The sequence below is a fragment of the Podarcis melisellensis genome (genome assembly GCF_964234715.1).
Source record: "Podarcis melisellensis genome assembly, chromosome: Z".
Lineage (NCBI taxonomy): Eukaryota > Metazoa > Chordata > Lepidosauria > Squamata > Lacertidae > Podarcis > Podarcis melisellensis.
The window spans coordinates 49,539,514-49,566,209 of record NC_138547.1 but is presented as its reverse complement, the minus strand read 5'-3'; the positions used below and the strand labels follow the sequence as shown (position 1 = coordinate 49,566,209).

The window sequence follows — 26,696 nt, the reverse complement described above, 5'->3', positions numbered from 1 at the left end:
ATACGGCGCCCAGTGCAAACCAGTGACTCCCTAAAAACCACTGCGACTCTGTCGGCTGGGCACAATCCCTGGCAACCCTGACCCTCTCCCCTTAAGAACCAAATACAAACTATATAAAAAAAATAGAAGCTAATTTTTTTAAGAGAAGGGTTGCCACTGATGAGCCCACAAAAGGGGAGCCTGTTCCCACCTTGATGGAATCCTAGAGCTGAGCTTGTAAAGCAGTGGTGGCCCAACTTGGCCCTCCAGCTCTTTTGGGAGTACAACTCCCATCATCCCTAGCTAACAGGACCAGTAGCTAAGGATGATGGGAATTGTCCCAAAACAGCTGGAGGGCCAAGTTTGGCCACCACTGTAAGGAAACAGGCCTGGTTTGCCTGGGAGCAAAGAGACCTGGGGTGGGTCCTTTAGATACCTTGATCTTAGGGCCATTAGGGCTCAAAAGGTTGGTTGTTGTTTTTTAAATCACAGGTGCCATTCCTGTTGGTTGCCATCAAAATTAATTCATGCTACACCTTACCATTGACGAAAGAGTTGTTTAAATGCAGCCTAGCTAGTTTTGTTTCTTGACTGATTAACTGTGTAATTAACTATCAAATTACTTTCCCCACATCCTTTCAAGGTCATATTTTTTGCTTTCTGCTGTGGTGCTCCCATTGCTAGACGTTGGATCTTGAGCTGCCTAGGAGGTGCCTTCTGCTGTGTGTTTAGCTACTACTAATACTAATAATTTATTATTTCTACCCCAGCCCATCCTGCTGGGTTTTCCCTGCCACTGCAGGCGGCCCTCTTTACCCGTTGTTGTCTTTTTAATTATATATATTGTTTGTTTTATGTTGCTATGGCCCATTGGCTAATGCGAATAAAGTTTTATCTATCTTTCTTTCTAGGCGGCTCCCAACCAAATATTAAAAACACAATCAGGGGTGGCCAACTCCCAAGAGACTGCCATCTACTCACGGAGTTGAAGACTGGCAGTGATCTACCACCTTTTGTTGAGCTTTTTTTAGGGAGAAGGAGATCCCTAAGGGGTTCGGGGAGGCCCCTTTTGGGGCATTCAGGTCAAAGTTCCTGAGCTTTTCTTAAGGAACAAGAAGTCCCTTTTGGGGGGTTCAGGTCGAAGCTGTTGACTTTTGGGGGGGAGCCAGTGATCTACCACAGACGTCCACTGATCTGCTGGTTGGGCGTGCCTGTGAGCATTAGGAAACTTCCCTAAGAGAGCTCTTTCTTCTGGCAGATGCAAATAGCAATATGGTCCCGGATGGCAACGGTGAGAAGAAAGCTGAACACTTCCAGTCCCTGGACAAGCAGGGAGACGGGCTGCCTGTGCCCATGATGGCCTTGATCCCCCCGCCCCCAGCAGCCCTGATGGATGACGACCTGCCCAACGAGGTGGACTCCCTCTCCGGTGAGCTGAATTGCCTCGGGGAAGACGGATTGGACCTCAGGCCTGTCGCCAGCTCCCTGCTTCGCAGACCTGTCAGCTACAGTGTGTCTTCAGGGGACCCAAAACTCCTGCCAGGATCCGCACCCGGGACCACACCCCATTCAGTGAAAATCACGCCCAGCATGTTCGAAGGGAGCAACGAAGTGATCAAAATCAAAGTGATGAAGGAGGTCCGGAAGCCCGGGAGAAGTGAGTGTTGGAGAGGGGGCTGGGTTGTCCGAAGGGAGGTCCTGCGTTGCTCCCATCGACCCAGAAAGAGCACCAGGGCAGCCAAAAGCAGTCTCTCGACTTTTCACAGTTGTGAAATGGGAGGCGGCTCTGATGAAGCTCGTGGTATTTCAGTCTCCGCCGCTATCATTTATTGCAGGGACACTTCAGTTCCAGGGAGGGCGGGGGGCATTTGCTATGGTGCCAGTCTTGCTTGGCACCTTTTGGAATTTGTGAGGATCCCCCTTTTTTTAAGAGTTGGCAGAAATGTAATTGTTGAGTTCATCTGTAAATGGCAGCAGCTGCCTATCATAGTGGAATTCACATTTAGAAACCTGTGGAACGTGACCATGAGAGAAAGTGATTTGTCAGTTTGGTGTGGGGTGCTGTTACAAAGGGAAGAGGAGGAAATCGGTGCTAGCAGGAGAAAGTGTCTTTTCTCCAATGAGGAGGGTCAAGTCGAGGCAGCAGACTGACTCATTTATCTCCAGGCTTGTCCCATGTGATCCTGCACAAACAGCTATGCCCCAGGAGAGAAGAGGAGTGGCCTTTAGGAGGACACTGAGGGTCTGAAAAGGGCAAAGATTCCACCATGGGAGAGTTTGAGATAGCAGCCACTGCTTGGAAGCACAGGGCAGGGTTGAGGGCAGGATTCTGATGGACTTACCAATGCTACCATGATCTCACGTTTTGTTTTGTTTTTTAATTGTAGATTTCGAAAAGATTTTCTCTCTCCTTGAAGAAGTTCAAGGCCCTGTTGAAATTCAAAAATATTTCATTGAATTTGCTATCAAGGAAGCAGCAAGGTTTGTATCCAGATGACATGTTCAAAGCTTGAGCAGATATGTGCATGTGTTCTGATAGTGGCCTGTTTGCTTCTTGCCTGTTGTGCTGCATGATGTTCTTTGAAACCACCGCCTTTGATGGTGGGAGAAACCTCTTTTGCTTCTGGGTTGATGGGAGGACTTAACATTCCAAGCACAGGAGTGTGTGAGCCTAGGCCCTGCATGTGTTCTGCAGAGTAATGCAGAGGCAGTTGTTTGTTTCAGAGGGGGAACTTGGAACAGAAGTGCAAAACCCACATTAAATTGCTCCCCTTCCCCCCCTCTTTCTCTTAGGTTTAAAAAACGGGTGTTAATTCAGCACTTAGAGAGAATACTAGAGGAAATAGAGTTCAACAGCCTGCACAACAGAGTTAATCATGTCAACAGTAGATAATAATGCCCCAGCAAGACGAGTGCATGGGCCAGGGAGAACAAGTTTGCTGTGTTGCAGAGGAGCGGAAGAGGACGTGGCGGCAGCTGCCCCTGGCACTCAGGCGGCTTTTCTGTTGGAGTCTGAGAAGAAGGGTGGAGTTTTTATGCTTGCAAGCCTCTCAATGGAAACTGAGCTGTGACCTTGATGGATTTGCTGCAGGGGGTCTGGCGTCCTCCCTCCCCACCTCACATTGAAGGGCCTGATCTGCTCAATGGGCTGAAGAAAAACACTCAGTGCTGCCCTCTGCCGCAGGTGATGAGAATTTACTCATTTGAACCTTTGTTCTAAGACACTTTTTAAAGAGCTGCTTTAGGCAGCAGGTCGAATCTGGTAAAACAAAAATGCATACGTTTTATCTGCGCTTGTGTTGGAGAGAGCCTATGTTGAAAAAGGAAAAAAAAGAGGAGAGAGAGAAATCCCTTCGTGATGGTAGTGCATGTTGCTGCTACAGACACGAAGGCAAAAGTTCCTGAGAACTGGCAGCCGACCCAGGCATGAGTTTTCAGGGTAACATTGAATTTGAGAGTAAAGCAGCTGCTGAAACTGGGTTGAGGAAAAGTGGTCAAGAGGCCTGTGACTGCTGCTCCTGGTAGCCGCTAAGCAACCTACCTCAGCCTCTCTTCTCTTTTGTCTGCAGACTTTATGAAAGCGCGTGCCTGAGGCTCCCCAGGTCCTGACTTCAGTTCTCTTTCATCTTGTGAGGAGGACGGAGACTCTTCACGTGGACTTGGCCTTGGAAGCGCTTAGAAGGAAACTTTGGGGTTTTTAAAAAACAAACAAAAACAATCCCTGTCCCCCAAATATTATGTGTGTGTGTGTGTGTGTGTTTTACTTCTTAAATGTTCATATGAAAAGAGATTATTTTGGACAGTGTTGTTTACCAGATCCTTAATTTGATATATCAAACAGAGTGTGTGTGTGTATGAGAGATGAATTTTTTTAGCACTTGTAAATAATAAAAATCATTTTATGGTTTCCTAAGAAATGCCTAATCTGAATGAGGTGCTGATGAGGAATCTCTGGTAATCCCAGTTGCCTGCAAGCACAAGAAACAAAAGACCCCAAACACAGAAGACCCCTGCTGTTGTCTTCCCTCCTTCCTCCAAAAGACCACTTTAACTCTTGGAATGCACATTTCTTCTTTGCAGGAGGAGCTGGTTCACATGGTTTGCTTTGACTATAGTTGCCACCTGACTTTCCACATTATGTTCTTCAGTTACTGGCAGATTGTCCCTTTGCATTCCATGGTGGTGCCAGGAGTGGGGTGACTCCTTCTTCTCCTTGCCTTGGATGCTAATGACTTTTTGTTTGGGCCCTTCAATGGGATACGAAGCTCCTTACATTAGGCCCAGTCTTCCCTGCTTTGAAGCAACAGAGCTTCAGTTTTGAATTTGAACTTGTCTGATAACTGACCTTTCTGCCATTCTTAACACTTAGTGTCGGTACTTGGATGCACTATGGCCTGACTCTGGTGCTGTCATAAACCCCCTGCTGTCCCAACCTGCCAGCTCTCTGTTGGAAAGACTTAATGCAGAGAGTGTTTGAAGCCATGCTTTGAGTAATCTTTTAAGCTGACTGACTTGCTGCTTTGTAATTGCTGGCTGAGCCAAAATTGGATAAAGGAAAAATCCAAAGGCAAAAGATAAGCCACTGCGATGACAAAAGACTTGGCATTACTCATCTGGTGTGCTGATTCCAGGACAGCTACACAGCAGTCTTCATAAGTCACTTCTCAGATTTGTTCTTCTGACAGAGCAAGGCCTTGGATTCTTCATGACCCCCCCCCCGCCCTTTTGCAGTGGGAGAGCGCAGCCTTTTACAACTGATGACCCCCATCAACTCCAGCCAGCACAACCATATTGTGCATGGACAGATGGGAGTTGTAGTCTTAAACAGAGGCTGGAGAAGGGCAAGGAATGGTGAGGAGATAAAGGGAAAGCAAATGAAGATGGGGGCCCTGTTGACTTGAGGCAACATACTGAAGTACATTTTCATACTTACTTGATTTATCTTCCAGAACCCTATGTGTGAACAAGCTGGTGTGTGTTTCTCTAGCAGAAACCCATTCCCAATTTGGTCTAATCATGAGCAGAACCTTCTAAAGACTTGAGCTGCTCTCCCATTTCATGGCCATTGGCCATGTGTGCTTTTGGCTAAGGATAACCTTGGCTGACAGATACTGGTTGTGGACATAATTTCTCTGAAGCTAGGTCCTTTTGGTGGCTCATCTTGTGTGAACACAATTTGCCAGTTCTGCAGGCTGGTATTGGCAAAACAAGGCAGGGCTCTCCCTGGAATCATGGTAGAAGACACATGCACAAAACACATACCCACGTGAGTGCTAAAAATAAAACCCTAATTGTGTAGTTTGTCTCATTTTCCTGCACTGAAGTAATCTTCAGCTGCTCTGCTTTGCCCTAAACATCTCTAGGGAGGGAAGGGGAGATTCAGTAGGCGGTAGACAATGGGAGTTGAGACAAGTAATTAAGATGTCACCTCTGTAGATGACCAGTTGCAGCGGTTCTTTTATTTTGAAGTAGACTGTCTAATGCACATCTGCATTTTGATGTTGCCTCATGCACAGGGGCGTCTGCCTGCTCTGTTTAGCTTTAAAAATTCCTAACTTCTTAAACTTTGGAGAGGCATGCTATTAACCATGCTGGCATGTGAAAGCTGACAGCCTCCGTGCTAAAGGCCTCAGACCAGAAGAAATTGGGACCTCACTTCTACTAAGTGTGATGGGAGCAATGAGGTCCTGTGGCAAAACACAAATTTGGGTACTGCAGAGTACACCTCTGCTTAAGTAAACTGGTGACAAAATATTTCAAGATTTGCAGTACATACCCAACTAGCTGCGAGTCCAAATTTGAATCATTCATGTGTGCAGGTCTTATTTTTACAGCCGCCACTACCATGCATTATCTTTGAGAAAATGTTTACATGAGGGAATACTTGATTGCCCATTTTTTACCTGTAGACAAACTTGTTTAAAGCAACTTTGGAACAAATAAGAAGTCTGGTTTAGATTGAAAAACTGCAGCTTACACCTGTCTTCAAAAGGCTTCCATGAAAACTTTCTACTGAGGAACAGCATATGGCTGTCCCCGTGCTCCTGGACAAGAGTTCCCTCCTCCCTGACCACTGGCCAAGCTGGGTGGGGCGGATGGAAATTGCAGTCTCAAGAGAAAAGCAGGTACCACATCCCTGATTTATCAGATTGCTAGTTCTCAGTGTGGAGTATGGAGTAACTACTTGCATGCTGGCTGTTATCGCTCCTTAGCTAATGGTGCTAACTAATGAGTTGGAACAGATTTTAAGTTTAGTAAGCAGAGTTCATCGGAATTACTGGCTAGGCAGGCAATTTCAACTATGTTAAAATTTACTTGCTAGGCAAATTAGGTGTATTCTGCATGGCTGTTTGCCATAATACAGTGGTACCAATACAAGGGAGAGGCATGTCGCAGAGAAAGGGTTGGTGTTGCTATCAAAACTCAACCACTACTTTTATCCCAAGAGACGGGAAAATGCATTTTGTGTATTGCAATTGAGCTTTAGAATAGCAGCTCCTTAGAACTTCCTCTCACCTGTGAGGGTGTAAACCAGGGGTCAGCAACCTTTTCCAGCCATAGGCCGGTCCACCGTCCCTCAGACCATGTGGTGGGCCAGACTATATTGGTGGGGGGGAGTGAACAAATTCCTATGCCCCACAAATAACCCAGAGGGGCACACATTCTACTCATGTAAAAACATGCTGATTCCCAGACCGTCCACGGGCCAGATTGAGAAGGCAATTGGGCCACATCTGGCCCCCGGGCCTTAAGTTGCCTACCCCTGGCGTAAACAGACACGGCCACAGCTATCTAATTTAGCTGCTATTTATAAAATTCTAGTGGGGGTGTCTCAAATAGAGGAGCTGCTCCTATGCTGCTACTTCAGGCTAAAGCTGGAGCTCTGCCTGCCTCAATAATCTTATACTGAAAAAATCTTACATATTCAAAAGAAGTTGCCAACTCAGATGGTGGGAAGTAATGCTAGCTTTTCAAAAAACAGGTAAGCTTTTTGTACAGAGAATTCAAGTCATGGGCTTCTAACAGTAGCACTAGGATTCAGTTGCTTGCATGCTTTCCTGGCAATGTCTTCCTCCTGAAATAAGGCCTGGGAAAAGTGTTCTATAGTAGCCCATGTTTCTACTGTGCCTGTAGAAGGGACGCGGGTGGCGCTGTGGTCTGAGCCTCTTGGGCTTGCTAATTGGAAGGTTGGCGGTTCGAATCCCCATGACAGGGTGAGCTCCCATTGCTCTGTCCCAGCCTCTGCCAAACTAGCAGTTTGAAAGCACACCAGTGCAGGTAGATAAATAGGTATCACTGTGGCGGGAAGGTAAACGGTGTTTCCATCATGGTGTTCCGTTGTGCCAGAAGCGGTTTAGTCCTGCTGGCCACAGGACGCAGAAAGCTGTCTGTGGACAAACACCAGCTCCCTTGGCCTGAAAGCGAGATGAGCGACGCAACCCCACAGTCACCTTTGACTGGACTTAACCATCCAGGAGTCTTCTACCTTTGTTGTGCCTGTGGGCTTAAAAAGGTTGCCAACCACCACTGCTCTATGCAAACCAGAAGGCAAATTCAATCCAGTACAGCAGCAAGTGCAGTAAAACACAAGCCTTTTTCGAATAAAAGGGAAAATAATGGGTGTATTTAAAACCACCCTTCAGCTTTATAAAAGTGGCATTTTTCTTAGTTCAATCCTTGAAGAAAAGAATTCATACCCCATGTGCTTTTTAAGGATGTTGGTTCTTTATTAGGCAATGCAAGATCAAAAATGAAAGAACAACTTTTGCACACGTGATAGTTAATGTCAATGCTGGAGGTTCAAGCTGCTACTCCTTGCAAGTTTAAATGCCCAAAGGGCATTCAATAGGTTGCAAACTTAAAACACAAACATGGGGAGGACTCCGTTCATGCAGCGATGCCCTGCTGTGATGGAGCCTTTTTGGCAACCCAAAGCAGGTTCTTGCCAGGTTTGTAGGCACCTGGTTAATAAGGAGAGTTTAGCTGAAAATGATTTTCATACATGGTACTAAGACAGGGGGAGGGGAGTTCAAACTGAAGGACACCTGTGACACCAGCCATTCTCTTATGCACAGCCACTAGCCCACAAGCTCCACTGCACTGTGCAACCTTTTCCTAGCAAACATTCAGGACTGCGCTGCAAGATTGGATTGGGTACTTTTCTCACCCCACCTCAATTTTATGCAATGAGATCCACAGGGAGCCGGGTTACCACAAGGGACAAGATCCTTTTATGCAGCCCAGATCACCAATACAGGGTCAAGAAAAACTTGGCTCTTAACTCCCAACAGTAGCAGCTGTAATTCTGAAAATGTGCTGGGAGACCCTCACTGGCTTTAAAGGAAATATTAAAGTGAACCATCAAGTAGGTGAAGCATAAGACCTGCAGCCTCTCGTCAAGAAAAGGAGATCCCACCTGCTGCTATTCTCCGTGCTTAGTTCTGAAGCACTGTTTCAGGTTTTACAGAGCAGGAGTTTTCACTCCAGGACAAGGGATGGTAGGGAACAGTAAGGCCATAACATAACAACAGACTTTATGTTCAGTTTGCCACTGCGTGTACTTGGGGGGGGGACTGTAACACTAAAACAACTTCCATGGACAAGCAGCAATCTGAGTTTAAACAAGGCCATGTCTTCTTTACATTCACAGCTCAACCATCCTGACTCCTGTGGTTAGGGTGCCTTTTGTGGAACCAGGAACCCCCATGCAGAGAAAAGAGCAAACCATACTGGGTGGAATGCATTGTTTTATTCTATCACAAGTGCACCAGCAGTTGATGCCCATGCGCCTATACTGTGCTGCCACAAGTGGATGGGGCACCTTTCTTTCACTGCAGAAAAAGTAAAATGTAAACACGCCATTGCAGCCAAGGAGAGACGGACAGCTTTCCTGCAGCCCACTCCAACCAGTTTAAATCTATGGCAAACAAACATGGAGACAAACTAAATTTAGTGAATTGACAGGAATCTATTCCCTCTGCTTAAACACCCCACATGCTCCAAGGCAGGTGACTCGGAGATGCCATTAGCAAAAGAGCAATGCAGCAAAGTGGAAAAACAAGACAAACGGGGTAAATTGTTTAAACAAAAGCAAAGCAGCTCTCCCACCTCTGGACAAACTTCGTCCTACGTTTTCAGTGAGAGTGCACACTTCTAAATGGAGGGAGCTGGATTAAAATGCACCCTTCTGAGCAGAAAGTCAGGAAACAACTTGTCCATGTTACAAGAACAAACTGAACAGCCTTGTGGCATCTCAAGACAGACATCCTAAGCAGTCCCTGAGATCCTTGTACGTTATAAGCCACTTGCTCATGTAGCAGTCCCATCCTCACCCAGACTTGCAGCCCTTCCTCAGGTATAGCCCTCCTGCTTTGCAGCAGTAATCCTGCTGCGATCCACCTTGCTCCCAGCTTAGGCAACAGCCAGCACTTGCTACAATTAGCAGGAGCTTGGTGTAAAGTGGATGAGACTACAGATTGTGTAGTAAGGATGTAAGCATCCTTCCTGCCTAACCCCCAGTGAGATCTCCAATGGCTCTCAAAAATGATCCATTTCCTTTCAAAACCTGTGAGCATTTCAAGGTAGCTCAAGGACACTGAGCAATAAACGAAGGGAGCTTTTGTGTCCCTGGCAACAGTTTGGGTAAAGCTCCGACTTCAGAACCGCCTGTCTGAATGTCTCTGATGCTGGTCATAACAGCAACCACATTACTTCAGCCAAAGTGCTGAAGACAGGAAAGAAACACAATCACCATTGTCTTCTGTGTTAAGGATGGGAGGGAAGGGATAGACACAAAGCAGCCCCTTCCTCAGCATTCAACAGAACAGCAGCATAAGCCAATACCCCTTTCTTCTGTGCTCATCTGTGGCATTAAAACAATCACCTGCTTTTTGGAAATAAAGAATTTGCTTTCACTAAATTCGAATCAACCATGATGGTGGGCTAATAGACAAAAAGTAAAGTGATGTTTCACAGCATAATTCTAGCAACAATTTACACTGTTTTGCCAATTCAAAATTCAGTCATTGTCATTAACAGTGTTTGAAGAAGGTCCTTTTTAATAATTATATATATATATATATTTATAAAGTCTGGATGATCAATATAAATACTGCTCCAGAAATAAAATAAAAGTGTTTACACCCCCAACTCCAATGTTACAGCTCAGTGTCCTGTTCTATTTTTAGAATAATCTGTAAAAATCTTTAACGGCGAAGAGGTTCGAATTTTCGCAACTTCAGCGATGCGCTAGACGACAAAGCATCCCTGCTGGAGGAAGAATGGACCGTATCTGGGGACTGGAATAATACTCTGCCCCGGTGATTAAAAACGTAGAAGGATGGATGGTTCCTTAATGTGTCAAATGTCCTGAAACAAAAAGCAGAACAAAAAGGAGAGAAGTGCAATTTGCAACAAATCATAACTGTTAATTCACAGTCCTATTCTGGTTAAAATGCCATAATCAAGGTTACCTTCAGATCTTCCTTCGACATATTAAAAAGTTCAAACTTGGCCTCCTGCCCCAATACTAGTAAGAATTTCTATTCCACCCTTCAAACGAATATGCAATGCTCAGGGTAGCTTATCAAAATTAAAATCACATGAAAAAACCAGCAACAGCAAACACACACAGTGCAATGGAGGCAAGCAGAGAGATAAGAATCAAATTCCAAGATAAAAATATGATCTGTTCTTAGCTAGAAGTAGCAGTAGCAGCAGCAGCAGCAGCAGCAGGGGTGACAAACCACAGGAACCACACTGGGGCATCAAGACAGAGAAGGATGCTGGGGCCAGGCCAAAGATGGCTACCAAAAATGTGGCAATAAGATGGAGTTAAGGCCAGTGCCTGGTAGGATAATGGGAGGCAGAAAAAGCAGCAGAAGTCCAGGATGCGTTAATTGAAGAGCCTGTTCTACCATTTTCTCAATGATCTCCACCGCTTCCTGAGCAATCTCCCTTTGGCTCCCATCACCCCATGAAGAGTCTTGCTGGATCAAGCGGCCATCTGTTCCTTCCTCCTGCTTCCCACAAGAGTCCAACAGGAATTGGGCATGAAGGTTACAGCCTTCCTATTTTTCTGCTGATATTCAGATGGTGGATACCTGCTAATCATGTAGCTTTCATAGTCAACATGGCAAAAACTTTCCTTTTTAACCAGGCATCTGGCCCTTAACTATCTGGTCTTTTAGAGTGGGTGGGGATACACCCCCCCACACCCCTGGTTTTAATGTGTGTAAGTTGCTTTGAGTTGCAGTAGCAAAGAAAAAGTAAGTAATAAATCCAATAATAACAATTACTAATAGATATGCAGCATAGAACAGGTTTCTTTTAACTTTGCCATGTGTGAGAGGGAAGTACAGCAAGCTGTAGTTTCTCAATCTTACAGCATTGTGCAAATTATGAAATAACAACTGCTAAACGTCTTCTAATTGATCAGGAGAGAGAAACCCTCCTCTTTAAACAGAACTGGAAGACTGCCTGATGTAAAGGGTGGGGGGAAGAATAAAAAGCAAAGCACTGAACAAAGTAATAATGCCAGCAGAAAGAAATGGGTAAAAACATACTTATTCTTCAGCTCTGAAGTAGCATCCATGTCTTTAAATTCCCCTGCAATATGTACTATGCCGTAACAGGTAACCGCAAAGGCCAACAGTGTTTGAAGCACTATCTGTAACAAATTAAAAAGTAAACAGCACTTGAGTGACTTAAGTAAAATACTACTAATAGAATTCCCCCTCATGTTTGGTCTTAAATATCCAACCACTGTGCTTTTCAAGATGGGAAATCTCACGGCTTCAGAAATGTGCAATGCAGCAGGATTAATTTTGGACTTGAGACACCTCAAGTTATTTACATGGCTGAATAGGCATGAGCCTGGCAACTACTTCTCAACCTTATCTAGTCCTCTAGTGTGGAAAGGAGGAGGGGCAGAGGTGGGTGGGAATGGGTAGGATGCCTCACACTGATACGTAATAATTTTTGAAGGATGATTACATTAGGCTGGAAAGTGGATAGCAGATACCACACAACAGCTCCATGCAAAGAAATACCTGCCAAATGCTAGAGGGAGAGGCTATTTCTTCTGCAGAGTATGGGGAGTAAAGCAGAGGCTTTCAAAGAACTGACTGGAGAGAGTGGCAATTCCTAAAGGAATGCTGCTAAGGAAGAAGAGGAAGATGCCAAATTTCAGATGAATCTCAGTCACACTGCAATGCAGGCTGCAGATTAGGGGAAGAAGCATGGTGACACGAGCTCAGATTCAGTTTGTAGAAACAGGGCAAAGTAAAAAACAAAAGCCAGAATTAAGTTACACAGTACACTATCCATACAAGTCCACAAGCCAGTGAAAACGTTTAATTTGTTCCTGAATGTTTCATCCCCCCACCTTATTCCATTGCAACCATACTAGTTTAAAAGGAAATGTGTCATCTTATGGATCACAGTCAAGTCAGCACTTGCATCACTGAAAGAAAAAGAACATTTAACTTACATCTATTGGCAAAGTTTCATCTTCCTTTTCTGTTAATCTCATGTAGGAGCGATCTGCAAAATGAAGACATGCTGGTAAATTAATCTGATTTCCTTTCTATGTTCACGGAGCAAAAAAGGGGCCACACAGCTGGGTTTTCTATCAATTCCACTACAGGTAAAAAGCCACCTCCACCTCAGTTTCTCTTTCTGATTATTAATCAGATCTTCAAATCTTGCCTTGGTGGATTAACTAATCTCCATAGTGCACACAAGAGAAATGTGTCCAACAGCTATAACTGAGTAATGCAAGAGAATCACTGGTAGCTCTCTGCTGCCGTATTCCAAGTCAGTTCTTTAGTGCACTTGTCCACAAGGATTGGCAACAGTTCTACAGGGCTTCAGTCAGGTCTTGCCCATACATACCTGGAGATGTCTGGGACTGAACCACAGACTTTCTGCATGCCATGACCCTTCTCCTCACGTATCTTACAGAAAGGCCTCAAGCTCATTTAGACAACCACTAATCACTATTTCAACTAAAGGCAACCAGTCTATGTTGCTTCAGTATGCATATTAAACTGTTCTCCCAAACTTGTCATAACAGGGAATCACTGCCAGCAACAGAAACAAATCACTCCACCATCTAGCTTCTCCTGTTCAACTGACTGCCCTGATCCAGAAATATGGGAGTTTGTGCAAATTCACAATGCAATTTCACAACTAAGCTGAAAATGTTACAACTGGTACTATGTCAGCAGTCACTCATGTTTGTTGGCCAGGGTGTCAGTACACATATATAGAGTTGGGGTGACAAGCCGATACCGTACTATTTTAACTGGTTACTTGAACAGTGTCCAAGTGCCCATATCAGAGAGAATCTGTCCCTGCCCCACAGATTACAATCTATGTTAGAGCAAAAAGATACAAATGGGGAATTCACATTGGCTGCCTTCAATCCAAGTATTTTATGGACTACTAGGCCAAGGTCTGGCAGCATGCCACCAGTCCAGTCACCAAAACCCATTGTTTGACAGTTCCAGGAGAGGCCCATGAAATTACTAGCCCAGCTACTCATCCATTTTTGGTATTTCTATACTACTCTTCTTAATATTTATCCTAGAGTGGTATGCAATGCAATTTTTAAATAAAATAATATATAATGAAAAGTAGTCAACACAGCAGAATGCACATGTGAAATAGCAATTAAAGCAGCAAAACATGAAGTATCTTCTAAAATACAGCATTCCCCAATACTACTTTAAATTATACTCTACAACTGGCCTGCCACATATGAGAAAACCCTCTCCTTCATTATTGCCCACATTACTTTTAATGGTGGTGGCTCTCAGAGGGGCCTCAGTAGATCTTACTGAAGGCTGATGTGGGAGAAGGCAAACCTTAGGGACCAGAGTCTCAAGCAATTATGAGTTTCCAAGGTTAAAACCAACAACTTGAACAGAGTTTCGAAGCAAACCAGTAACCAATCTAGATACAATGGTACCTCAGGTTAAGTACTTAATTCATTCCGGAGGTCCGTTCTTAACATGAAACTGTTCTTAACCAGAGATACCACTTTAGCTAATGGGGCCTCCCGCTGGCGCCGCACGATTTCTGTTCTCATCCTGTAGCAAAGTTCTTAATCCGAGGTACTATTTCTGGGTGGGCGGAGTCTATAACCTAAAGCGTCTGTAACCCGAGGTACCACTGTATTACAAAACTGGTTAGATATGTTCCCAACAAGCTGTTCCCATTAAAATCTTGACTGCTGTATCTGGGGGATTCATACTGACGCACATAACCCTGAAGGGATTTGCATGGTTACTGTTAGCTCATCTGGCGTACAAATTACAGATGTAGAGACCAGATCAAGCAACACATTGCATCAGGAGTTGCATGATTAATCCAGCACTTCTGCTGAGATGACCACCACCTGCTGAGCTTAAGACTCCCTTCATTCACACAACTGACAAAAACAGTCTCCACATCATACTTGATACATCTATTCCCTATTGCCTTAGTCAAGCACCTGCTACTCACCAGCTGCCTTTATCCTAACACCAGCCTAGTTCTCCCAACCTCTCTCCCACAGTGTACGCTGGTGTCACACCGATCCAACTGATCCCCTTGACTTCTAATGGCACTCCTATTCCACCCCATAGTCTTTCCACATCAAGTTCCATTTCCACCCATTAAAAGTCACTGCCAGGCTTAGAATTCTAAGAGACGAACATAAAGGCAAAATTTCACCAAGTGCCATTCACCATCATAGTGCTACAGAGATCAGAGAAACCTTTTGTGGACTGTTCTTTTTAAGGTCTTGGGATCCAACAACTGCACAGCCTAAGATAAGGTCTGACATTTTCCCACCACAGTCAAGCATGGACAAAAACCAGAAATCAGGATGGTACCGGGAATGCGTACAATGCTCAGTATCTGGGAATGTGAGGAGGCAACAATCCATCCCTCCCAGGTTCCAATGGCTGCCATACGTAATAATGGGTATTTCACTAGCATCTCATAAAATTCTATCTCCTGATGTCTCACACACCTGAAAAAAGTTGCGGGCTCCAATCAGCGTAAGCTTCACCCACAGCAAGGCTACAGCCCTATGCACCCTTACTCGAGAGCAAGCCCTACTGAACGCAGTCAACCAGAGCAGGATTGTGCCTACAAACTGCTCCTGCCTTTGCCCTGGATGTCCCACGGGATCCCCTTCCAACTCTACCACAATTCCCATGCTGCACAGCCACGTTCTTCTCCGTGGTGGTCAGGGCCAGATTTAGGCACGATGAGGCCCTAAGCTATAAGCTCCTGAAGGTAATGGGGCCCTTGGTATGTCCAGCTGTCCTTTGTCCACAACAAATTGTTGCTGTTTTTTGTGTTGAGTATATGCTATATGGTAATTTATGGACCTCATAGGTATCTAAAGCCATTTGCATATAACAAAATATGTATTTTATCAAAGTAATTGTTGAACTTATATTTTGGAAATGTACATCCAGGTTTTTCCCCCCTTAAATTTTTTGGACCCCCCAAAAGAGTGGGGCCCTATGCTAGAGCTTGTTGAGCTTATACGTAAATCCGGCACTGGTTAATTCTACCCTCGCAATTTACGACACGGACCTCCTCCCTTTCCTCTAACCGCGGCAGGCGGAATTCCCTCCCTCCCTGTAGGTGAGGCGGGGAAACGCTGGCGGCCCCGGGCCAGCCAGGAACCCGAGCGGCCCTTGGGACCCCCCCTGCCCCCCAGGGAGGCGGCACATTCCAGAAGACACGTCCTGCTCGCGCCCCCGCCCCGCCTGGGAACCCTCGGCGCCCCCCGCCCCTTCCCAGGAGGGGGCTGGGCCGGGCGGCGAGGGGGGCGCCGAAGCCCACCAGGACACCCCCTCCGCCAGGGTGCGCATGCGCGTAGGGCGAGGGGACGGGGCGCTGCCGCCGCAGGCGGAAGCCGGAGCCACTCACGCTGCGCGGCGGAGAAGGCCGCGTGCGCCAGGGCGAAGAGTCCGACGCCGACCAGCCCTTTCCACAGAGAGGCGGCCGCCATCGTCTGCCTCGTTCCCTCACAGGCACTGCCGGGGCCGCGCACGCGCACGAAAGGCCAGCGGGAAGCTTCCGGCGAGAGCTAAGACGCGAACGCGATGCGACGCGAGGAGTCGGGCCTTCGCCGATCGGCGCGCAGGAATGACGTAATGCGCAGCGGAGGCTGGTGGGAGCCTCTCAAGCAAGCGCTCGCCTAAGAGAGGAAGGAGGAAGGCGGGGCCGCTGCTGGTGGCGGCGGCGCGAATCGGCTGATGTGGGCGGGGCCGAGTTCAGGTGGGCCTGCCAATGGCTGCGCCACACGCCCTTCTTCGCCGCCTGAGTCTCTCTTGGCTCGGTCGCACCCGAGTTTCTGAGGGGATGAGTTATGGCGCCTCTTTTCTTCGCCCTCAGCGCCTCTTCCTGTTCTCCTCTTGTCACCAAGCGCCTTTCCCATAACCGATAAATATCCATATACAAAGCAAGGGGAACTTTTAAATTGAAAAAGACAACAGCATCAAGCAGGCCATGAAGAAACATAATAAAACAGTTATTACTAATCCGGGTCCTATTCCTGCCGAAGGAGCACAAGATGGCAGACACAGCAAGAGCAAACATTTAAACCAACTTAAAGCGGCCGTTAAAAATAATTCACAAGCATTTTAAAAACAGCCAAAACATTCACACCAGTTTTTTTTAGATATAAAACACCCACAACTTGAAGCTATTCACAACTAGGGATCTCAGAGTTGCCAGAAGCAGTATATCTTCCAGCTACCAAACGCCTGAGCAATTAGAGGTGTTCCTAAATTTCTTCTGAGATTCAGTAATGAAGGAAGGTGTCCAACAAAGGGGGAGCCACCATCGATGGAGCACACCTGGTGGAGCCACAACCAAGAAGGTCTCACCTTCCAGCCATAGGGCGGGTCTGGAAGTCACTGGTTCAAATGTTGCTTTAAGTGAGACGCTTGCATATTCTTTGAATAATATATTTTAAAAATAATTTTAAAAGAAAAGGCCTTCTAGGTAGTTAAAGAATAGTATAGGATAGTAATAATATTGAAGCCTTGGCTGTCTAAAGTTAAGCAGAAATGTCAAAACAATAATAGCATGCTCAGTAGCAAGAAAGGTGGAAACAAAAGCCCTTCCAATGATTTATTTGTATTATATTTAAAGCATTTTTATCCTGCTCTTGGGTTTAAAAAGGACTGCCAGAGTGACTTACAAATGTCACTGATGAGACAGTCTCTGCCCTCAGGTTTAATATCTGAAAGATGCTACCTTTTGTGTTGTGTCTTAGATTATAAAACGGAGGGGAAAGGCTGTCTTTGTAAGAGATATTTGTAAGCCGCCAAGGCAGCCTTTTGAGGAGGGTAAAAGGAAAAGGGAAACTTGGGCTCTGCAGAGTTTTTATTGGGAGCCACTAGAATGGAATAATTTAAAAATGGTAGCTCCTCTTTCCTGCAAAACTGACACAGTATTAATGACGTCCAGAAATTTTATCAAGCAAAGGTATAATGTATTTATCATTAGTCATTTAATATTATGGATGGTCTGGGAGCATCATTATAATTTAACTTTTCATTATCAAGGTTAAAATTCCCATTGAACTCAATGGGCCCTTACATCTGAGTAGACATGCAGAGAATTGCACTGCGGCACTCTTTTATTGTTTCTTTCCTTCTTGCTTTATTAACTAATTTATTTCTTGTTTGCTTTATTAATCTATGATTAATATCCTTTTTTTAAAAAAATCTAGTGATGGGGTGTTAGACAATCTTCATTTAATCATTTTCAGATCATGGGTGTCAATACTTATCAATGTTTGCATTAGGCTTCCATAATAAGGTATATAATTTTTAATATTTTAATATTTTGAGATGTTTGTATTCATGAATTATGTTGTACACTGCCCTGGGCTCCCTTGTGGGAAGGGCATAATAATAATAATAATAATAATAATAATAATAATAATAATATGCACTTACCTGTGGGACTTCTTAGTGTATTGCAGCTGTGAGAAGGAATTTTCCATGCTAAGGATGAGGAACTGAAAACTGGCAGTATCATAATGCCTTATTATAAATGTATGGCAGTCTTGTATTTTGAATGCATTCTGGTCACCACACCTAAAAAGGAGTTTCAGCACTGAAAAAGAGGCAGAAAGGCACAATTGAAATAACCAAGGGGTTTTGAATTTTTTTATTTCCGGAGAGGCAATACATGGGGGAACAGAGAGATGGTATAGGTTTATAAAGTAATGACATATGGGAAGATGAATTGTTCTTTGCTTCCCATGATATTTGAATTTGGATTGTCCAATGAAACTTTTATTCATATCACGCTGGAATACAAACTTCATGAATGGAGTCAGTTCTGTGCCTTGTTTTCAGTTCTGAAATGTAATTCTTCTACTTTTTACCTTTGAATAACATTGGCTGTTAGTCATGGTAGCTAAATGGACTAAATGCTGAAGCAGAACAAGGTTGTAAAGCCCTCCCTTGGGAATACTCAAGGTGAAGTGAGTATGAATGAATGTTTATTGGATCGGCCCTTGGATCACTAATAAACATGATACCAAAACTTCCATAAAGGCGCAGTAGTTACAGTTAAAATTAATATATTATATGTATGCAATTCCTTGTGATAAGCAGAGATTTGTTTATAAAACAAATAAACATGTAAGCAGGTAAATTTGATGACAGCAAGATATGCTTTGTACTCTCATGTCTTCAAATCACTATGACAGCTGACAGAAATGGAATCCAAAAACTTCCCCCTGCATTTAGTGGCTTTTACTCTGAATGAAGCAACTCTCCAGGTTACATACTATCATGTGCTTATAGCAGGAAGCCCAGATTCTTTCAAATCCAAGTATTTAATTCTCTTTAATAATAGCTCGAAATAATGTTCTGAAATATCAGTATACAACTGACACTGAAAGATATAATGAACCAAAGCCTCACAGACACTAGGATGTTGTACTGGGATCCCATGAAATCTCCCCAACGGCACCATGGATTCCATTTGTTCGAAATGTAATTGAGTGAAAGCTTTCCAATAGTCAGTTGTCAAAGGGAATAACAAAGCATTTTTCATATTGATGCTCATGTTTTACATTTCCCAACTATTTCACTGTTCTTGAGGATGTGGGAATTCTGGTTTTTCTTTGGATTACATACTGTAGATTAAGTTAGTGTTAATATGTCTATGGCCATCTCTGCTGAAAAAGGTAAATGCTTTATTTTCCTTGCTCTCTGGGGCAAGTGGCAAGGTATCAAAGTAACCATTTCTTTAGTCTGCACATTTAGATAATAAGACAGATATATTTGTGGGGTCCTTCAATACAGCTCTGACTTGATTGGGTAGATAAGATTGGGTAGAATCATAAAATCACAGAATTGAAAAGGACTCCAAGGGCATCTAATATAATTCCCTGAAATGCAAGTTATTAAATTACTAAATAAACTGCTTTTATTATTTCAGTTTCCATGCTGCTATTCCACTCACAACATAACAATAAAAAATACAAATCAATACATCATTAACAATAACAGTTTAAAGGCAAATTTATTTCAAAACATAATATGGCAATCCAAATAAATAATTCATTTTGATAATATGGATGTTATATTTTAATTAATGATAAAATAAACTTTCAATCATGAAAACATATCAATTGATGTCTGTTGTTGTTGTTGTTGTTTAGTTGTGTCCAACTCTTCGTGACCCCATGGACCATATAAATCAGAATTGGATATTTGCTTGTTAAAATTAGTTCCTGACTTTGATCGCAAAGGAGCCTTGGTCTGTGGGAACATAATGATAAACATTTCCAGTACCATCAGATATAAACAGTTAAATAACCAGCAGCCAGTATGTCGCAGTAGTAACAAATAAAGTGCATAACACTTTTTTCCACAGAGGCTAAAAACTGAAGTGCACACAGTTTGTATTAGCTGGGTCACATACTATAAACGTGCACTAATTAATCCTTGCACAAAGTCATTCTGTGTTGGCAACAGGTGGTTTCAGTCACCTCCTTCAGTCTGGCTTCTCAACAACCATCACAACACCCCTCCCTTTCCCCGATCTCACCTGGGGGGTGGGCATAACTAGGGCAGCCAAAAGGATACCCCCAGCCCCCACCCAAAGGGAACCCTTGTATTTCGCCCCACGACCTTCTTTTCACCCCTGACCAAAATACTGGCAAGGGGCCTCCCCCCCCCCGTGTGGTCTCCAATCGTGGCTCTCAAATGGTGTGGCGGCAGGAGAGAATGGCATGTGTCAAAGAAGCATTTAAACATTTCAGTGCAGTATAGTATGCTATCAATTGATTGATTGATTGTAGAATATGGATAAACGTATTTTCAAAATGAGAGCAAGACCATCAAGTGACAATGAGGACAATCCTAGCTGTTTTCCAATGTTTCCGTTATCAGTAAAAAAATTACCATACTTTTCCATGTATAAGACTAGGATTTTTTTACTAAAAATGTTAAAAGGGGCATAGTCTTATACATGGGGGCAATCTCCCCCCATTTTCTTATTTATTTATTTTTTGGCACTTTTAAATTTATTGTTTACAAGGCATTGCATAGTATAAAAGTGAAAATACACATGATTCATAGGGCAAATGTGAACAAAGTTTCACACTATAATATACAGACAGCATAAAACCTGAGATTGTATTTAATTATACTGTATAGGGTAAATAGCCTGAGAAAAAATTATTTAAAAAGTGACACTTGAAAGACACCAAAATCTCTTTCATTTGTTACCTTGATGAAACAGAAAGACTATCTGTCATAAATCAAAGGTCAAATTTACGCTTTCTCCTGACCGAACATTTACCAGATTTGTTTGTTTGACTGTGTTGTCATACGAAGAGGCAGAGACTGTGTAGGTGCCAGGAGAAACTTCAATGTAGATATCTTTTATTTTATGTTCAGCATTCTCTGCTGGAATTAAAGCAGCTGTATCTGTATCAGGACAACCAGGTTCTTCCACTATTGGGACATTTTTACTTTCCTCATTTTCAAATGCCTTTAGCAAGTTTGCAGATGACTCCCTGCTGTGGTATCTGAATATATGTGCAACTTCGTACTCTTTGCATTGAAATGGTGGTACGCAACAGTAATAGTTCTCGCATTCTGCTGAGATGTGGCCCATGTGTTCAGCAACAGAAGCAAAAGCAGCAGCAAGACATGCATCTTCATCCTCGCCTTCCTGAAAAGCCCTCCTTTCAAATGTAGCAGGCAATGGCCAGTTCAATTTCCGTGTTCTTGCCCGCTCCAGAACTTCCTGGGCCAGTGTTGCTGTGCGCTGCATGCGATAGCGGTTCAAGCTTATTTCTTGGGACTACATTTATTGTGTCCTGATGTCAGCCGTACTTCTTGGGGGAACTCAGCAATGAGCGGCGATAACTGAACCAATCCTCCAATTTCCTTAATTTTGAGTCCCCCCAAATAGGGGGAATCTTATACACAGAAAAATACAGTAAGTATTTTTCTTTTCTTTTATTCTGAAAGTGTCGGTCCACGGAAAAAAGTTGGAGCACCTATTATTTTTTGGGAGAACCACAGACAGCTTTAACACCTTCACCTTCGTGAGTTATGTCAAAGTTACAGCGCCTGCTGTGTCTGTGTACAGACTGATACTGGACGGACATGTTTTGCTACAGCTGGGGCAGAGGAAAGTGTCCGCTTTGGCTGCTGCAGGTGCACTATGGCAGTGCCTCTCTCTGCGCTCCTCCCAGCGGTCATTCCTCCTCTGGTCACTGCTGTGGATGCACCACCTGACCATCTGTCTCCAGGCACTGGCAGTCATCTGCAAAGGATTCCCACATGGCAGAACCAGTGAAGATCCTGTGTGAGTGTCTGGAGGCGGTTGGAGGATGGATGGCGGCTAACAGATTGAGGTTGAATCCTGACAATACAGAAGTACTGTTATTGTGGGACAGGGGAGAGGCTGGTGTGGAGGACTCCCTGGTCCTGAACGGGGTAACTGTTCCTGAAGGACCAGGTGCGCAGCCTGGGAGTCATTTTGGACTCACAGCTGTCCATGGAGGCACAGGTCAAATCTGTGTCCAGGGCAGCTCCATCTGGGACGCAGGCTGAGACCCTACCTGCCCGCGGACTGTCTCGCCAGAGTGGTGTATGCTTTAGTTATCTCTCGCTTGGACTACTGCAACGTGCTCTACGTGGGGCTGCCTTTGAAGGTGACACGGAAACTGCAATTAATCCAGAATGCGGCAACTAGACTGGTGACTGGGAGCGGCCACCGAGACCACATAACACCGGTCTTGAAAGACCTAAGTTGGCTCCCAGTACATTTCCGAGCACAATTCAAAGGGTCGGTGCTGACCTTGAAAGCCCTCAATGGCCTTGGCCCAGTAGACCTGAAGGAGTGCCTCCACCCCAGATGCCAGGGTCCCTCTCCGGCAAGAAGCAAAGTTACAGGGAACCAGGCAGAGGGCCATCTTGGTGGTGGTGCCCACCCTGTGGAACACCCTCCCAGCAGATGCCAAGGCAATAAGCAACTACCTGACTTTTAAAAGACATCTGAAGGCAGCCCTGTTTAGGGAAGTTTTGAATGACGGATGTTTGAATGTATTTTTAATCTTTGTTGGAAGCCGCCCAGAGTGGCTGGGAAACCCAGCCGGATGGGTGGGGTATAAATAAATTATGATGATGATGTCGTGTTTGTTGTAATAAGGAGGAATAGAGCTTCCACACCTGGATCTGCTGGTCCTGTGGCTCCTGGGTGGCCCTGCCCTGGGTGCAAACACTGCTGTTCCAGGGGGACCCACTCCGGAACGGGGCCATCTTTACCCGGGGGGTGCAAGGGGGTGGGGCACCCGGGCACTGATTTCTGCGGGGTGCCAGGTGCCTGCCGCTGAAGCCACCCAAGGTCTTAACTATCTACCTGTTATGAAATAATAAATAATTTGGATCAAGCTAGAAAAACAAAATACATATATACCTAGGTATTACTGATGCTCCCTGGCCAGGGCAGGCCTCCTGGCGAGAAGTTGGGCTGCGGCACCCAAGCAGCCTGGCAGTGCCTGCTGGCCTTAGCAACGCCCTGCTCTCCATCCTCACCCCGTCCTGGGGGAAGCAGGTGCGTCCCTTGCTGGGGGAGGGGGAGCCGTTCCCCGCCACGCGCGGAGGGCGGGTCAGCTGCACCGGTTGTAGTCCCGCCTGCCCCGCGGACCAGGCTGGGAGCAGGAACGAGGCGGGGCTGCCCTTTCGCATCGAAGGGGCGAGGTTTCTGCAGCAGCCTCTTCCTTTTGGAAGGCGAAGCAGCGGGGCTGGATTAGAACAACGGCGGCGCTTGGCAGACGCAACTAATTTTGGGGGTGCTGGGCGGTTCTTTGCACCCCAGACGGCCCTGCATGATGTCACGTTTGTTGTAACAAGGAGGAATAGAGCTCCTTCCACACCGAGATCATCCTGCGGCCGCCTCGCTCGCCTCCTGGGCAGGCCTGCGCCCTGGGCGCGACCGCTGCGCTTCGGAGCCCACCCTGCGCTCCGCCGCGCGCCCGGCGCTGCTCTCCCCACGGCGCCTGCTCCTCGCGCGCCCCTGCTGGCCGCGCCTGCTCGGCCTGGGATCGGCGCTTCCTCCTCCCTCTCCAGTCCCGGCTGCGGGGAGGGAAGAAGCGGAGGGGGACCCGGAGGAGCCATGGCTGCCCTGGCCCAGCTCTCGCGGGGCGGCTGGAGAGCCGGGCCGGCGGGACACCTGGGGGACCCTGGCCGGCGGCTGCAGCGGCTGCTCCTGGGACTGCTGCTGGCGGCGGCGGGGCTGGGCGCCCGGGCAGAGCCGCTGCTGGCCTCCGGAGCGCGGCCCGTGGCGCTGGAGGAGGAGATTGTGTCCGAGAAGGCGGCCGAAGCCAGCCACCGCCAGGACAGCGCCAACCTGCTCATCTTCATCCTCCTGCTCACCCTCACCATCCTCACCATCTGGCTCTTCAAGCACCGCCGCGCGCGCTTCCTGCACGAGACGGGCCTGGCCATGATCTACGGTGGGTGCAGCGCGCCGCGCTGGGTGCAGGGAGGGAGGCTGGCAGAGACCCCCTGGCGGGCACCCGGGCCACTTTCCCTTGGGGGCCCGTCGGCCATTTAGGAGCAGGGATGCACGCGTGCCGGATGTACGTATGAGCTAAATAAGCTATAAGCTAGGGGCCCCTTCTCTTGGGGGCCCCCAAAAAATGAAAGGGAAAAAATCCTGGATGTACATTTCCAAAATATAAGATTAAAAAAAAACAAATAAAATAAAACCTATATACAGCAACAGTGTGTTGTGTTGTGTAGGCTCCTATTTGTTATGTGCAAATTTGTGTAGGCTCCTATTTTGTGTAGGCTCCTATTTGTTATGTGCAAATTTCTTCAGGTACCTATTAGGTCCATATTGCATATATTCAACACAAAAAACAGTGACAATTTGTTGTTGACAAAGGACAGCTGGACATAGAAAGGGCCCCATTACTTTCAGGAGCTGAGGGCTTCATCAAACCTCAATCCAGCCCTGGATGCAGCGCTGCTCCACTGTGGCGCCACGGTGCTGCACCCCCCCCCCCTTTTGAGGCATCTTCCCTTGCTCCCACCGCCTGCCCACATCTGTGTGTGGAGCCCACGCCTAGGAGAGGGGCAGGGGGAATTGCTGGGGCCGTTATCAACGTGCCCGGCAGCGAGTCCACTGCCTACCTGTGCACACACCTTTAGATTCAGGATCTGCGCGGTTTCCTTCATGCATATGATGAATCGAGCTGCTGTCTCCAAAATAAAGGTCGTGTTTATTAGCCCTCTGGGTATCGTGAAACCATTTGTTTTTCCATGTTCAGAGGCGCTCTGTGAGCATAAGCAATAGGTAAGATGGTTGTATTGCTGCTCTTTCTGGAGCTTCCCACACAAGGTGAGACTTGGTGACAGAATGCCGGGGTTGAGACAACAGAGCTTCTTTTTCTGCCTTGCACTCCCTTTCACACAAAAATAAAAAGAAACACCTGCCTTACTATGTAGTTGCCATTCTGCTCACAGTGCAGAATCCCTGAAACTGCCACACTCTTGCCCCGGACCTGCCACCCTGTGGGCAGTTTGACCTTTGGACAGTGCTGCTGCGAGGTTAGGAAACAAATCCATTAGTTTGGGACTCCTGAGGACCCCACTATAGCTGTGAGATGGTGATTTGGTTTCCTCACTCTTGACCGCATCTTATAGCGGGATTAATAGTCACAAAGTGTTTTACAATCGGCTCCTGTTAGAGCTGACATGGGGGGAAGTCCAGCCGGGATCACAAAGTGTTGCTCCCAAGTTCTCATGCACAGGATCACAGCTCAGAACCATAAGAAGAGCCTCCTGGATCAGAGCAGAGGCCCATCTAGCCCAGCATCCTGATCTCAGTGACCAACCTGATGCCCGGAGGAAGCTCAAGCAGGGCAGGACTGCAGCAGCGCCCTCCCCAATTGGGGTTCCCAGCAGTGGGCAGACAGGCATTCTGCCTCCGGGAGCAAGGGAGCACCTGCTGCTGATAGCCTTCTGCTCCATTGATTTGCCTAACCCTCTTGAGGATTAGTATGCCAGGTGTGTTATTATTCTCACCAGCCATCTTGGAGGTAGCTCTCTTTTAACCCTGTTTTTTACAGGCAGGGTGGGTTTGATTTAAATCAAATCAATTTAAATCACTAGTCAGTAAGACTTGATTTAAATCATATATTTTTTTACAGAAAGACTCATTCTTGCTGGTATATTCTTAATATTTACAACCAGACGAAGGTTTTCTCTTTAGAACATTAAATTTTCAGAGTCATTTTGACAGTTCTATAAAAAATTACTGATTTAGTTATACTGTTAGAAATACATAGAAAGATAATCATGTAATTATGGTGAGGTTTAATAAGTTAACAGTTTATATTTGGACAACTTTTCAGCTGTACTTGATTGGAAGGAGAAAAATAATCATTTCCTTAATGACAATTTAAACAATTTATTTAACTAAAACAATAACATTATAGCATATGTATCCATGTTTGTGAACTGATGTAGTTAAACATTTTTTAAAAAAACAACACACACCTTAGTCTGAGTTTTAGCACACATGAAAAACTTAAAACAAATCCTTATTTCCTGATGAATAGCCTCTGGACTATAATGTAACGTAGATAGAATACTATCTTTAGGAAGATTTTTCCTCCAAAAATATTTTATTTTAAAAATCCACTTTAAATCAAAAGAATCCTATTTAAATAAAAAAAATCTGATTATATCAACAAAATCCTATTTTTTATTTCAAAAAACCGATTTCTCCCACCCTGCTTTATACAAATCTATGTTGTGGAAAACTGTGTGTGGTTCTGGTGAAGGAGAAGGCAGAGCTGGAAAAGTTTCTGAGAAGGGCAACTGAAGTGATCAGGGGATGGCAGCCATTTTCCCTATGAGGAAAATGGACCTTTCTCACTTAGACATGATAAAGGACTGCAATTCTGTGTGGGGAAAGTGGGTGATTTTTTTCTTCCCCCTCTTCTATAGGGCTAGAATCCAAGGTCATCCAATGAAGTGGATCCATTATTTATTTATTTTTAAATCATTGATTTTTATCCACCTTGTTTACAGGTGAGGGTGAGAGATTTCGACCTTCTGAAGACTATCTAGTGAGTTTGTGGCCAAACAGGCATTTGAACTGAGAGTTCCCCAAATCCAGTATTGTACAGTGGTACCTCGGGTTACAGACGC

General features: G+C 45.4%; 4 protein-coding genes and 1 long non-coding RNA gene across 10 annotated transcripts in view; 2 read left to right on the top strand and 3 right to left on the bottom strand.

Moving 5' to 3' along the window:
* The window catches only part of LOC309361771 (integrator complex subunit 6-like), a 37,111-nt gene extending 33,215 nt beyond the window's left edge, over positions 1 to 3,896 (top strand). For 2 of the 3 annotated variants that reach the window (XR_014164626.1, XR_014164627.1), the window contains 4 exons: positions 1,238 to 1,636; positions 2,367 to 2,460; positions 2,773 to 3,163; positions 3,549 to 3,896. Coding sequence is in view for 1 of the 3 variants with exons in the window: in XM_081896916.1 (XP_081753042.1) it covers positions 1,238 to 1,636; positions 2,367 to 2,460; positions 2,773 to 2,872 (593 nt within the window). In the remaining 2 variants the exon portion in view is untranslated. Of the gene's footprint in view, positions 1 to 1,237; positions 1,637 to 2,366; positions 2,461 to 2,772 lie in introns of all 3 variants that reach the window. The other variant, XM_081896916.1, reaches the window with a different exon arrangement.
* A 3,786-nt stretch (positions 3,897 to 7,682) lies between these two features.
* MMGT1 (membrane magnesium transporter 1) lies at positions 7,683 to 16,073 on the bottom strand. The gene is made up of 4 exons (XM_081897040.1): positions 15,913 to 16,073; positions 12,470 to 12,522; positions 11,544 to 11,647; positions 7,683 to 10,347 (listed from the first exon to the last, which is right to left on the bottom strand). Exons 1-4 carry the CDS (start codon positions 15,992 to 15,994, stop codon positions 10,185 to 10,187), a joined length of 402 nt encoding a protein of 133 aa, XP_081753166.1. The 5' UTR covers positions 15,995 to 16,073; the 3' UTR covers positions 7,683 to 10,184.
* A 3,114-nt stretch (positions 16,074 to 19,187) lies between these two features.
* On the bottom strand, positions 19,188 to 23,080 carry LOC309361812. Of its 4 annotated transcripts, XR_014164639.1 has the most exons (4): positions 22,951 to 23,080; positions 22,022 to 22,178; positions 21,571 to 21,894; positions 19,518 to 19,775 (listed from the first exon to the last, which is right to left on the bottom strand). It is a non-coding gene; the product is annotated as an uncharacterized lncRNA (long non-coding RNA). The 4 variants fall into 4 exon arrangements; XR_014164638.1 differs by having other exon boundaries at positions 19,188 to 19,775; positions 21,571 to 22,178; XR_014164640.1 differs by having other exon boundaries at positions 21,571 to 22,104; positions 22,951 to 23,061.
* On the bottom strand, positions 20,673 to 21,394 carry LOC309361807 (A-kinase-interacting protein 1-like). Its single transcript, XM_081897034.1, has one exon. The coding sequence runs from the start codon at positions 21,295 to 21,297 to the stop codon at positions 20,773 to 20,775; it is 525 nt and encodes a 174-aa protein (XP_081753160.1). The 5' UTR covers positions 21,298 to 21,394; the 3' UTR covers positions 20,673 to 20,772.
* A 554-nt stretch (positions 23,081 to 23,634) lies between the features above and the next one.
* Positions 23,635 to 26,696, top strand: part of SLC9A6 (solute carrier family 9 member A6) — a 49,576-nt gene continuing 46,514 nt past the window's right edge. Inside the window, exon 1 of the mRNA XM_081896944.1 lies at positions 23,635 to 23,989. Within this exon, the coding sequence (XP_081753070.1) occupies positions 23,650 to 23,989 (340 nt within the window). The 5' untranslated portion in view covers positions 23,635 to 23,649. The remainder of the gene's footprint in view (positions 23,990 to 26,696) is intronic.

What these genes read in the sequence shown, in the direction of transcription:
- LOC309361807 (XM_081897034.1), bottom strand. Translation starts at nt 21,297, where the DNA reads ATGCAGCGCACAGCAACACTGGCCCAGGAAGTTCTGGAGCGGGCAAGA.
- MMGT1 (XM_081897040.1), bottom strand. Translation starts at nt 15,994, where the DNA reads ATGGCGGCCGCCTCTCTGTGGAAAGGGCTGGTCGGCGTCGGACTCTTC. An exon ending in ATGAAACTTTGCCAATAGAT is followed by an intron (nt 11,648 to 12,469) that starts GTAAGTTAAATG and finishes AATTTGTTACAG; the next exon opens with ATAGTGCTTCAAACACTGTT. An exon ending in ACTTCAGAGCTGAAGAATAA is followed by an intron (nt 10,348 to 11,543) that starts GTATGTTTTTAC and finishes TTTTTGTTTCAG; the next exon opens with GACATTTGACACATTAAGGA.